Source organism: Argopecten irradians, chromosome 2 (assembly GCF_041381155.1).
Source record: "Argopecten irradians isolate NY chromosome 2, Ai_NY, whole genome shotgun sequence".
NCBI lineage: Eukaryota > Metazoa > Mollusca > Bivalvia > Pectinida > Pectinidae > Argopecten > Argopecten irradians.
This window is the reverse complement of record NC_091135.1, coordinates 17,653,922-17,667,467: the sequence shown is the minus strand read 5'-3', so window position 1 is coordinate 17,667,467 and position 13,546 is coordinate 17,653,922. Positions and strand designations below refer to the sequence as shown.

The 13,546-nt window shown below is 34.3% G+C and overlaps 1 protein-coding gene across 1 annotated transcript in view; it reads left to right on the top strand.

Annotated features, from left to right (window-relative positions):
• The first annotated feature begins 3,171 nt into the window (after positions 1-3,171).
• Positions 3,172-13,546, top strand: part of LOC138314664 (methylmalonyl-CoA mutase, mitochondrial-like) — a 31,877-nt gene continuing 21,502 nt past the window's right edge. The window contains exons 1-13 of the mRNA XM_069255120.1: positions 3,172-3,339; positions 4,882-5,013; positions 5,668-5,799; positions 5,929-6,035; positions 6,541-6,724; positions 7,312-7,446; positions 7,660-7,777; positions 8,200-8,279; positions 8,684-8,815; positions 8,979-9,239; positions 9,553-9,795; positions 10,008-10,133; positions 11,729-11,830. Coding sequence (XP_069111221.1) covers positions 3,268-3,339; positions 4,882-5,013; positions 5,668-5,799; positions 5,929-6,035; positions 6,541-6,724; positions 7,312-7,446; positions 7,660-7,777; positions 8,200-8,279; positions 8,684-8,815; positions 8,979-9,239; positions 9,553-9,795; positions 10,008-10,133; positions 11,729-11,830 — 1,824 coding nt within the window. The 5' untranslated portion in view covers positions 3,172-3,267. The remainder of the gene's footprint in view (positions 3,340-4,881; positions 5,014-5,667; positions 5,800-5,928; positions 6,036-6,540; positions 6,725-7,311; positions 7,447-7,659; positions 7,778-8,199; positions 8,280-8,683; positions 8,816-8,978; positions 9,240-9,552; positions 9,796-10,007; positions 10,134-11,728; positions 11,831-13,546) is intronic.

Here is a 13,546-nt window from a genome sequence, read left to right as displayed (position 1 = left end):
GTTCCCTTTTTCTTACCCTTAAGATATTAATTTACATGTATATCTGCCAAAAGTTATCATAATAGTCACTTACGTCAATGTCGGCGAACAAACATCATGGATAAGGACAGGTAATAGTATTAATCGCAAACAATTTTGTGTGTGACTGAGTCAGCAGAGAAACACGACCACCTGCCACTGACAATACCGAAATCAAAGTCATCTGTTCCAGAATCGATGGTATTAGATGGTATAACATATTAGGTGCATTCATGAACAAACAAGTACACATACTTTCATTGAATTGGATAGAAGATAACACCCAGCTAACATAGTTACTTTAACGGGATTGGTGACACGGACAGCTCCAGTGTCTTTCCATTTAATATGCATTTCACTTTATATCTTGCAATGTGTTTAAGATACAAAACTTTATTTTGTATAACTTTAATTCTCTTGAATAAAAACGTAGCAAAATTTACGGAAAACCCACAGAAATATTTAAATAGAAATAATAATATTCAATTAAAATTGATGACGCATTTAAGACTGTATTCTTTATTGTATGAATTAAACCCATACATAAAAAAGGCGTACCAATAAGGTGCTTGCTCTTTGTTTACAATTGACGCGTAGCTAACGTTATTAAGTTTCTGACATCGATATGCTCAATATTTTGTAATTGTAACATCATTATGCATAGTGAAATAGATTTGTCAATGCTTTATTGCAAATGTTACTCAAAGCTTTTGAAAAGATTAGGAAGGTTTTGTGATGTCAAGGATTGGCGATATTTCCCCCGAGCGAAGGCGTGTACAATGCTGTCTGTACTTATTATTAATAAAATGATATCCTACTACGAAAACAAATAATATCATTCGTATCAGAAGTCAAATTTAATCTCTTTTTGTACACTAATTTGTATTTACAGTTTATGTACAATTTCAGTATATTAAGTAACCCTGGCCAAATATCGATAATTGCTTTTAGAACAATTGACCATAAAACTCACATGACAAGACTTTAGAACTAATACTAATTAAATGTAACGGCTAAACGTTGCCTTCAGGAAAAAAGTTAGACACGGCAAAACATATTGTCTTTAGAAGTATTGATAATTATTCATGGCAATGTAAAACGTTGTCTTCAGGGCTCTTGACATTATGACTACATGTATATTGATTATTAATAAATAGCGATTCTTAATTTGTAGTCTCAGTTTTGTATAACCAAATACATGTATTTATCCATCTCGATGCCCTTAGTAAAGCAATACATATAAAATCCCATCCTCAACACTCCAGGGGTTACTATCACTGACGTCATATACCCCCCTGAATTATCTCATAGCAAAACGTAAGGCAACATAAGACACGGGTAATTTCAGCTGGATTTGGTCCTTTGATGTACATCAAAAGAATCGAACAACGGTACACTGTATTTGACTGAGCGACTTTGAAGTGGGCTTCACTCTCTCTCTCTCTCTGTGATCTTCAAAGGAAGTTTCTCAAGGCTTGGGATAAGTTAGTTTTCTTTCTCCTGGGCTGCCTCCAGTTTTACAATGATATAGTCCTAGGGTGATTATAACGACAGTGAGTATCTAGGATGATAGACTCTATGTTTTTTTTCTCATTAGATTTTTAGAAATTTGAGTTCATGCCAGTGAAGGAAATGGGATATAAAGAAAACAAATGTCAGTGTGCTCGTTTTTGAGCTGTGGTCACTGAAAGATACCTATTTGAAAAAAAAATGGATTTTAAGAGAATTGTGCCGTTTTTACCATATAGATGTACACGATAGATTTATGCGTTAATTTACTAGTCAGGTGTTTGATACAAATTGGTGTTTGCAAAATGTATTGTATAGTGTATTTTACTAATCAGGTGTTGTACATGTACATGTATGGGTGTTTGTAAAATGTATTGTATAGTGTATTTTACTAATCAGGTGTTGTACATGTATGGGTGTTTGTAAAATGTATTGTATAGTGTATTTTTACTAATCAGGTGTTGTACGTGTATGGGTGTTTGTAAAAATGTATTGTATAGTGTATTTTACAATCAGGTGTTGTACTGTATGGGTGTTTGTAAAATGTATTGTATAGTGTATTTTACTAATCAGGTGTTGTACATGTATGGGTGTTTGTAAAATGTATTGTATAGTGTATTTTACTAATCAGGTGTTGTACATGTATGGGTGTTTGTAAAATGTATTGTATAGTGGTCTTATAACATTAAGTATGGTGTTGTAAAATTATTGTATAGTGTCTTCATTAATAAGACTATCATTATTTTTTTTTCTCTGAATAACAACATATGTTACCCATACCCCTTAATTTGGAGCTGCAAAATCCACCCTTTTCAGCCATTTTTTGCCAGATTTTACCTTTTTAAAGAAAAACTATAGTGAAAAGTTTGTTCTTTCTAAATCAGGCAAAAAATAGGGGGTTGGTGTGCTTACTTTTTGTCCCATTAATTTAATTTAATTTTTTTTTTAATTTTAGAATTAAAAAAAGTGCTCAATTTACCATTAAAATAATGTAAAAATAGGAAGCCAAAAGGCTTTCATTACACACACTGATGTTCAATATCTTAATAACCAATGACCTGGTAAAGATTTACTGTAACAGCTAAAGTAGCTGATACAGCTTAACATGCTAACATAGTGATGATTTAAGTAAAAACAATTTAAGCAAAAAATACCCAAATTAAGCTGTACTGAAAGCGAAAAAAAACAATCTTTTCAAAATGACCACCAAATGGGTCATTTATTAATTAAAAATCCCCATATAAAAAAATCTACAGAATGTATTAAGAATACAATGTTGTTTCTTTTAACAAAATTTACAACTGACAACTTGCTAAAGAAACTGATAAATTTCATTGGTCACATTGAAAATCTCATAACCTCTTTCAGCTACATGTACATTTTTTGTATGTCAAAACGAGACATTTTGTAGGTTTATTTTTTTTTTTTTTTTTTTTTTTTTTTTTTTTTTTTTTTTTTTTTTTGTAAACCATAAAATATATATTATATGCATTACGTACACACTATACTTGAGCTTTTAAAGAACTTCAACATTATTTTTTATAATCAACTATGAACGATTTACTTATTATTTTGTAACATTCTGTTATTTATTTTAAAGCTCGCACGGAATACATCCGGAAATTATATTCCGCCATTACTCGAAACTTATCTTAAGACCTTACACATCCGGTTGGCTAAATTGTCCTTGGTGGAGTCAACACCGTTACGAAAAACATCTTCAAAAACCTTTCGTATGGAATGGCATCGAGAATGATCAAGTCAGCAGGAATCTTGCGTTCCTGTATTCACCGGAATAGCTCCTCTACGAAGGTTAATTACCTTCGTTATCTCAAAATCTGTATTTACATAACCGTGCACTCAATACCTAACATGAACATTTTCTGTTTCTACAGTACGTTAATCCAATAATATTAGACGTCGATAACTTCTGATGGGCAATACCGAGGTTAAAGACGACGTTATGATCAAAAGTGTCTCGTGGTGCTATACATCTAACAGTATTGGAGTATTTGTACATGTGAACTTACATGTATTTTTTATTTGCATTCCGTTTTACTTTTATCAGCTGTTTATGCATCACTGCACAAACAATATATTTAATATAACGTACCTGGTGTTACCATCTGATCATATCTTAACGTAAACTGTAAATGTTCATCGTACTATATTTATCAGGTCTTAGAGATATCCTGATACCACTATTATAACGGAATAATTTAATTTCATATGTTATACTCCTTTCTATTGGTTAGATCTTTTGAAGTTATTTTTCCATAGACTGAAAGAATAGTACGTCAAGTATTATGACGTCATATATACGAAATATTTTTGCTTGGAATTTTAAAAGCGGCACAGTAATTGGAAAAAACTGAATTATTGGATAAGGTATCACTGCGCCACAACTCAATTTGATTTATTGTAAAAGTAAGTAAAATCATGGAAATATATACCTAATCAGTACTTCAGTGAATTATCTGAATTAAATTATAAGCATTATTCTCAATATCTTTTGGGGTTATGAAGTCATAAACAAAAAACAGATGGAAATTCTGTTTCTTAGATGCTTTGTGTCTATAAAGAATGTCCTTTTGTTTTTCGTCTATGACTTCATAACCCTAAAAGATATTGAGAACAGTAATGCTTAAATACCCCTATAATAGCGAAATGTAGCTATGTAATCAGTAGCATAACACATGGAATCTGTCGAAAAAGGTATTTATAACAGGACATCTCCCCGACCTGTATATATATATATAATACATGATTACATACATGCAATACAATGAATTCAACAAATACCTTACCATTACATAAAATATACATGTGTAATGGGAGCAGGTCTGTATGGTTTGTAAATACGGTCAACGTCACTCAGCTGACGGAGCATGCTTCTTTTGCTCAGCCGGTATAGCCGAAGTTTTTCACACTGGAGACCCAGGTTAGATTCCTGATCGGGGCTCTTGTCAGGAATCATGTGTAGTGTATTTTCCCTGTTCTTCTTAATTGGTGGCAAACTAAATAACCCATGAAAGGTGGTTTAAGAGTCTTGAGTTGAGATTTAGAAAATCCCAAGAATAACAGGAGGAGTAGTGTAAAAGGAGCGAGTCGGCCAGGACATGGTTTGTACAATACAGTACATTTGTACATGTACATACCTGGTAGTGTTTTATACGGTCTCTGTCACTCAGCTGATGGAGCATGCTTCTTTGGCTCTGTCAGTAGAGCCGTAGTTTTTCACACCGAAGACCTGTCATGGGTTCGATTCCTGGTTGGGGCAATCGACAGGAATCGTATGTATTTTCCCTGTACATTAATGTGGTTGTACATGTATACACTTTTTTATCTGAACAGAAATCATCAGCACCACTGACATGGTGTAGATGTTTACATAGACAGCCACTAGACCCTGTCTGGGAGGAGAAAGCAAAGAAGGAAATCAAAGGCAAGGATCCACTGGAAACCTTGACCTGGAGAACACCAGAGGTAAATGGTTTGTTAGATAGCTTAAATGTACATGGCAATGTCTGCAGCATGAAAGGCAGTGTAGAGCATAGTTCTTGAGGGTTTAAAAAAACAGTAAAAAAACACAACATGGCATAAGGGAAGTAACTCTTCACAATCAAACGATCAACTGAAATACATATGTATTATTATAATTTTATTTTTTCACCATTATTATATATGAGTATATACAATTCACAGATACCTGCATACATATTTGTTACTTGAAAGCCCTATTATTTAATTGTATCAGATATCAAAAAAAAATTGCAGTTGTACTATAACCATGACCTTATAATTTGAAAATCAGTTTATGTGTTGGTGATATGTGAATTAGTTACATGTACAAGGGACAACCAATCATGACATATTGTAGATCTGTATGAAATAAATGTAAAGGGTACTTAATTGTGATATCTATCTATGAAAATAAACAGTAAGTAGTGAAATGTTAAAGCATTGGGACCAATATAGATGTATGTCACCTGTAGCTGGTGATCTATGTACATTGTAGATAATTATACAGGTAACATGCTCATGTAATCTTATAAATAAGTGCATGTCTGTATCTGGTATATACAGTACTCATGCTAACCAAAGTTCAATCTAGTTAGTCTTTATATTGTATTTTGTCAGGGAATAAACATCAAACCAGTGTACACAAAAGATGATACTGCAAACATCGAAAGGGAGATCCCAGGGGAATACCCCTACACCCGTGGTCCCTACAGTACCATGTATACATTCCGGCCATGGACCATCCGACAGGTAAAACCATACATTTCTTAAAAAGATAAACATTTATGTCATTGATGATAAAGAAATCAATATTAATATACAAATGAGAATATTGAAAAAGTGGATACATTATGAAATTGTTTTTGATTTCCATTTCAGTATTCGGGATTCAGTACAGTACATGAAAGTAACAAATTCTACAGAGACAACATTGCAGCAGGACAACAGGGACTCAGTGTGGCCTTTGACCTGGCTACTCACAGAGGGTAGGCATATTTTGATCTATAAAGCAAGCATGAATTATCCTTTCTTGTGAATATTGTATTCAACAATTTACAGGTTATATGTAAAAGAACATTGTTTTAATGTAAGTTACTTAAACAAATAAATAATCACATACATGTACATATCAATTTTACTTGTATGTACCGACAAGAAGACTAAAGTAATTTTCATAAAAATAAATCATTATGATATTAAAAAGTTTATTATAATAATTGTTTCAAGTTAACTTATATCTGTAATTGGGACTTACAATAAAATGATTCATTTTGACTGATTAAAATATCATTAGTGGACATTTAAAAATCAAACTAATGGGCAATATTCTAGATGACATTTCGTTTTCAGATGATTTTTCATCTATCTTAGCAGTGATAAATAACTTGTTATTGTTGACATGACACAAATTCACAATATTTTTTTCCAGAGTGACATATAGTAACTGTGGTATCTTTGTACCTATGATAATCAAATTAATATTTTTTATAGATATGACTCTGATAACATCCGTGTACAGGGTGATGTAGGAATGGCTGGAGTGGCTATAGACACAGTGGAGGACACTAACATCCTCTTCAGTGGTATCCCTCTCAACAAGATCTCTACATCCATGACCATGAATGGGGCAGTCCTCCCTGTGATGGCTATGTTTGTAGTGTCTGCCGAGGAACAGGTCAGTAAAACAGACAGAAATAAAGCATCAACCTGTTCCTCCCCGATATAAGCTTACTCAGCTTTAAATACATTTGTTTTGCTATGATAGTGAATGGATTCTCATGATAGAAAATATTAATTGTTGTGTCATTTTTAGGCATTAATTATTTTTTAAAAATCAGAACCAATTCCTAAGGGCAAGATACTCTCACTCAAAGGAATAAGGTGGTGATCAGAACACATCTCAAGGGTAGATAACTCTTACCCATGGTGTAATAAGGTAGTGATCAGAACCACATATCAAGGGTAGATAACTATTACCCATGGTAATAATGTAGTGATCAGAACCAAATCTCAAGGGTAGATAACTCTTACCCATGGTAATAATGCAGTGATCACAACCAAATCTCAAGGGTAGATAACTCATACCCAAGGTTATAAGATAGTGATCAGAACCACCGTTCAAGAGTAGATAACAAGTGTACTCTTGAATTAAAGTATTACTTCAATATATAGCCATTGTAAATATACATGTAGTGAATTTTGGTGTGCCACTTATATGTTATGTATATTTTTATGTATATATGTATTATTTATCTATTTTAGGGTGCCAAACAATCTGAGCTAGCAGGGACCATACAGAATGACATCTTAAAGGAGTTCATGGTCAGAAACACATATATATTTCCACCAGAACCTTCCATGAAGGTCATCGGAGATATTTTCCAGTACACATCAAAGGTAAGACAGTAAAGGTTATTGACTAACATTAACTTCTGTATGTAGATCAGGGTAATCATTAAGGTCCCTTAAATTTAAAAAAAAAAAAAAAGTTCCATACGTACATGCATGTTTTACAGCTGGTATTTCAGGAAGTATTGCATTGTAATAATTACCAAATGCGAAATTTGATAATGCTACTCTAAGATTATGACTACTTTTTGTTGTCTTCAGAATATGCCAAAGTTTAACTCCATTTCAATATCTGGCTATCACATGCAAGAGGCTGGAGCAGATGCTGTGTTAGAGCTGGCCTTCACATTAGCAGACGGTCTTCAATATATCCAAACTGGTAAGAAAAAGTGTTAAAAGCAAAGAAGATAACATGTAATAATTGTATGAATTAAGTAAACTTGATTTAAATATTACAGGAGATTTTCTGTAATATCTTTGTTCTATGTCATTGTCTCAAATTCTACAATAGTCGAGGAAGCTTGCAAGGCTAAGGTGTTGCTATTCTAACGATAGTGGTGGCAGGGCTACCAACATCCGATAGGAATAAGTCAAAGTGAGAGAGGCAATTTAAGATATACTGCAGTGTTATGCATAATTCTTTTTTCACAGATTTGTTGAAATGATGCTTATTTATAATTTCATTGAAAAGCATGTATTCTTCATGTTACTACAATAAACATCAGCATCCATCAGATTCCATCACTTGTAATTTACCACAATGTTTTGTTCTTACAATTGTAATTAATTTGATTTTAATAGGGTTAGAGAGAGGTCTAGATATTGACAAATTTGCTCCAAGACTATCATTCTTTTGGGGAATCGGAATGAACTTTTATATGGTAAGTACACTTGGCTTTAGAAAATAATAATGTTGAATATTAAGTAAACATGTAACTTGTATATGAAAAAAATGCTGTTGATAAATTAATTGTGTTGTTTGATGTTTTCCGTAGTTTTGTCCAGGCACATACATAGAAAATTCTGTTGAGGTGGCTTGATATTTGAGAGAGTAATAATGATAGATTAAACTAAAATTTATAATGTTTATATTAACATCTCTTTGTCAATTTAACACATTTGTCCTCCTAAATGGTAATAAGATACTGATTAAAATACAAATGTAATTTTCTGGTATAGAATTGAACTACTCATACATTTGTATTCTTTTATTTGGAATCCAATATTTAGGATGATGTTTAGTAATATATTGTTTCATTATCTTACAAATATTGGTATGTTGTAGGAAATAGCTAAACTGAGAGCAGCTAGAAGACTTTGGGCACATCTCGTTAAGAAGAAGTTTCAGCCCAAAGATCCTAAGTCTTTGTTGTTGAGGGCACACAGTCAGACATCAGGCTGGTCACTCACAGAACAGGTATACATATGTATTATCATTTCATTAAAATATGATTTTTACTCATTTGGTTCTTGCAGTATATCAGAATAACTTATTGAAATAACAAATAAATTGAAACTCTTTTGGAATACATTACTGCTCACAAGTAATAATAATATTGAATGTACATTTATTTTGACAGGACCCCTACAATAACATCATGCGAACTGTAATTGAGGCTATGGCGGCTGTGTTTGGCGGTACACAGTCACTACACTCTAACTCCTTTGACGAAGCCCTTGGTCTACCAACCCCGTTCAGTGCCCGTATTGCCCGTAACACACAGATCATCCTACAGGAGGAATCTGGTATCCCTAATGTGGCTGACCCCTGGGGCGGCTCGTACATGATAGAGAGTCTGACTGAGGACATGTATGAGGCTGCACTCAAGGTCATCAAGGAGGTCAGTGAGATACCTTCTTTCTACTGTCTATATCAATTTTATGTTAAGATGATGAATCAGTCACTTTTCTAATCATTAATTTCTTAACTATTCACTATTCAGCTTTTGTACTCATCTTTCATTAATCATGCAGTGGTTTGTACCTTTTGGTAAGCAGACAGTTTCTCGTTCGCAATTTTGCCAAAACTCAATGTTAAGTTATCCTTAGAAAAGAATGTTGAAAGAATGATTGATTTTCAATTAATATCAAGTAAAGATTGAAAGAAAGTTTGGATATATTTGCTAATGGATGAAATTAACCTGTAAACTATAGATAGAAGATATGGGTGGAATGGCCAAGGCAGTAGCCTCAGGGATGCCCAAACTGAAGATAGAGGAATGTGCAGCCAAACGACAGGCCAGAATTGACAGTGAGCAGGAAGTGATTGTGGGAGTGAACAAACACAGATTAGCAACAGAGGAACATGTGGAAGTACGGTCTATCGACAACAATCAGGTCCGCACAGAACAAATAGAACGACTTAACGCTGTCAAGGCAGCACGAGACCAAAATAAGGTAAAGTTATATTGTTTAAAGTCAATAAAAATATCAAATGTATGGTTTGTTCTCTTCATTTAATAAATTGGATTATGATTCCTATATGACACAGATCATTGAAATTGTTCACAAATTATCTAACTGACAGTTTATGTTAGACTATTATGAAACACCTGTTTTCCCCCCACCTCAAATCACTATTTGTAATTTATGATTTGTTTCACCAATAGGCAAAAGAAGCATTAGAGGCTATTTCTAAGGCCTGTGAGAGTGGAGATGGGAATCTGTTGGGTCTCAGTATGGAAGCAGCTAGAGCTCGGTGTACTGTAGGAGAGATTACTGAGGCCATGACAAAGGTACATTATTGATTGTAACTTGTGTTAATTATTGATCTGTTGCGTTGATTGAAGTATTTGGTAAAAGCTACTTTGAAATCTACTCTTGATATGATATTTTTAATTCAAAATAAATTTATCAGCATGGGATATTTTTTTCTAAAGTTTATTAAGTTCGATTTTTTCTTCAAAGTTCATGTTTTAATTAGTATTCATTACAGCTAGCCTAGATACACTGTTCACAACCCTTACTGGTTTGCAACTACATGTATTACAAAGCATTGATTTTAATTCTTGAGTATTCAGACATTCAGAAACGGAGGTCAGGTGAGATACCATCCTTTTACTGTCTATATCAATTTTATGTGTTAAGATGATGAATCAGTCACTTTTCTAATCATTAATTTCTTAAAACTATTCAAAACTATTCTCAGCTTTTGTACCTCATCTTTCATTAATTCATGCAGTGGGTTTGGTACCTTGTTGGTAAGCAGACAAGTTTCACGTTTGCAATTTTGCTAACAAGTAAATTCAGAGAAGGAAAACTTTAGATAGAAAGATATGGGTGGAATGGCCAAGGCAGTAGCCTCAGGGATGCCCAAACTGAAGATAGAGGAATGTGCAGCCAAACGACAGGCCAGAATTGACAGTGAGCAGGAAGTGATTTGTGGGAGTGAACAAACACAGATTAGCAACAGAGGAACATGTTGAAGTACGGTCTATCGACAACAATCAGGTCCGCACAGAACAAATAGAACGACTTAACGCTGTCAAGGCAGCACGAGACCAAAAATAAGGTAAAGTTTATATTGTTTAAAGTCAATAAAAAATATCAAATGTGTGGTTTGTTCTCCTCATTTAATAAATTGGGTTATGATTTCTTATATGACACAGATCATTGAAATTGTTCACAAATTATCTAACTGACAGTTTATATGTTAGACCATCGGTTTATGGCATATGATCATAACACCTGTTTTCCCCCCACCTCAAATCACTATTTGTAATTTATGATTTGTTTCACCAATAGGCAAAAGAAGCATTAGAGGCTATTTCTAAGGCCTGTGAGAGTGGAGATGGGAATCTGTTGGGTCTCAGTATGGAAGCAGCTAGAGCTCGGTGTACTGTAGGAGAGATTACTGAGGCCATGACAAAGGTACATTATTGATTGTAACTTGTGTTAATTATTGATCTGTTGCGTTGATTGAAGTATTTGGTAAAAGCTACTTTGAAATCTACTCTTGATATGATATTTTTAATTCAAAATAAATTTATCAACATGGGATATTTTGTTCTAAAGTTTATTAAGTTCGATTTTTTCTTCAAAATTCATGTTTTAATTAGTATTCATTACAGCTAGCCTAGATTCACTGTTCACAATCCTTACTGGTTTGTAACTACATGTATCTTGTACAAAGCATTCATTTTAATTCTTCGAGATTCAGAAATACTAACATAAATTCAGAGAAGGAAAATAAATATCATGCAAACGGTTTAAATGATGGCAGATAAAACTGTATAAAGCTTAATTTAAAAGGAATTTATTCATGAATATACCTATACTCCTTAGAATTGTTCTTCGTCATAGAAACAAATGATTGTTGTTGCTTGTTTAGGTGTATGGTCGTCATACAGCCTCTGACAGAATGGTCAGTGGAGCATATAAATCAGCTTTTGGAGAGGACGATGAAATCAGCAGGGTAACAAAAAAAGTGGAGGTAGGTATCTCAGACATTTATATAAATAAAGACTGATGTGAATAACCCCAGTCATTAATCTAGTAATCTGCTTGAAATCACCCTAAACCTATTGGTTTTCAAAAATGGCTCAACTAAACAGAATGTACCAATTACAGTGATGTGATACGCACAATGATTGCACGATATGCAGACGGATGTGCGGTCTGTGCCATATTATAGAAAGCGCACGATGTACGGTCTGTGCGGTAGTAAGAATGGTGTTTGGGCGGGCGATAGATATCGTGGTTGATATAAATTTAGGAATTCAATATTTTATTGAGTAAACATGCGAAACGATGATGAGGTTTTAATGCTACTGTATTGGAGACATGGTAGATCTAAAATGTGATATATAAAGAATATCCATTAAATAGTAAATATATATTTTGTTTTCTTTTGTTCACCTGACTATTTATGTACTTGAGGCTACTAAACAAGTCTACTGCACTGGGCTAATTAGACCTTTACAATGATGATTTGTTACGTATTTAATAAACATATCAATCTTCAAAAACTTTTATCTAACAAAACTAATCAGGTTATACAGGTTCAGAGACGGTCACAGCATGCTATCAATTGAATTGAATGCTATAATAGACCCCCTGGGGTTAAAGAAAATGGATGAAATATTATACAACTTACCTGTGATGCCCGACTGATCATCATCTCAGGTAAAGGTATTGTCAGCTTCTTAGGTGGTGGGAATGGGGAAAGTGTAGGAGAAAAGGGTTCTAGGCCTAGTGACAATATATAGATTACAGTACAGTTGGCGTAGGGGAAGATGAAAACATATATGGGGGAGGTGGGGGGCAAAGGTCCGTCAATATTTCAGTAACACCACCACCCTCACCACCCACTTCGCAGCACCCAACTGGAGATAATTGGTATATAACTTTTTTCATATGTTATAACATAGTATGTAATACGATGATATATTTTGATGATGGATGTGGTGGACGCCAAAAGTCATAGATATTTTTGGTGATTGGGAGGGTTCGGGGTCTCCCCGGGAAAAATGATACGATTTAGAATAGGCAGAGATAAGTTTTACAATACGATGATACATCTTTGAATTTGCGAGCGCCGAAGACATGATTTTTGGTGTTTGAGGGGTTCGGGGTCTCTCGTGAAAACTTCGTAACAATTTAGAATGGCTGAGATGAGATTTACGATGTATTTTGATGGATTTTAGCGAGCGCCGAAGGCGTAAGTATTTTGTCGTGTGGGTTGGTTCGGGACGGTGTCCATCGGGGTCTCCTACGGGTAAAAAATGTACGATTTAGAATGGCAGAGATGAGTTTGAACAATGCATTTTGTTGAATTGGTCGGCGAATGCTGGAGGCGTGAGATTTGTTGTTTAGGGTGTCGGGGTGTCTCCCCAGGAAAAAAAAGTTTTAGATTTTAGAATGGCTGAGAAGAGTTTTACGATGCATTTTGTTGAATTTGCGAGAGCTGGAGGCGTGAGATTTTGTTGTTTGGGGGTGTCGGGGTCCCCCGTCGAGAAAAAATAATACGATTTGAGAATGGCGAAGATGAGTTTTACAATGTCTTTTGATGAATTTAAGGAGTTTTTAACACGGTTCATTTTTTTATTAGCTCACTGGTCCGAAGGACCAAGGTGAGCTTATGCCTCATACCGTGGCGTCCGTCGTCCGCTCGTCCGTCGTCCCGTCGTCCGTCGTCCGTCGTCCGTTC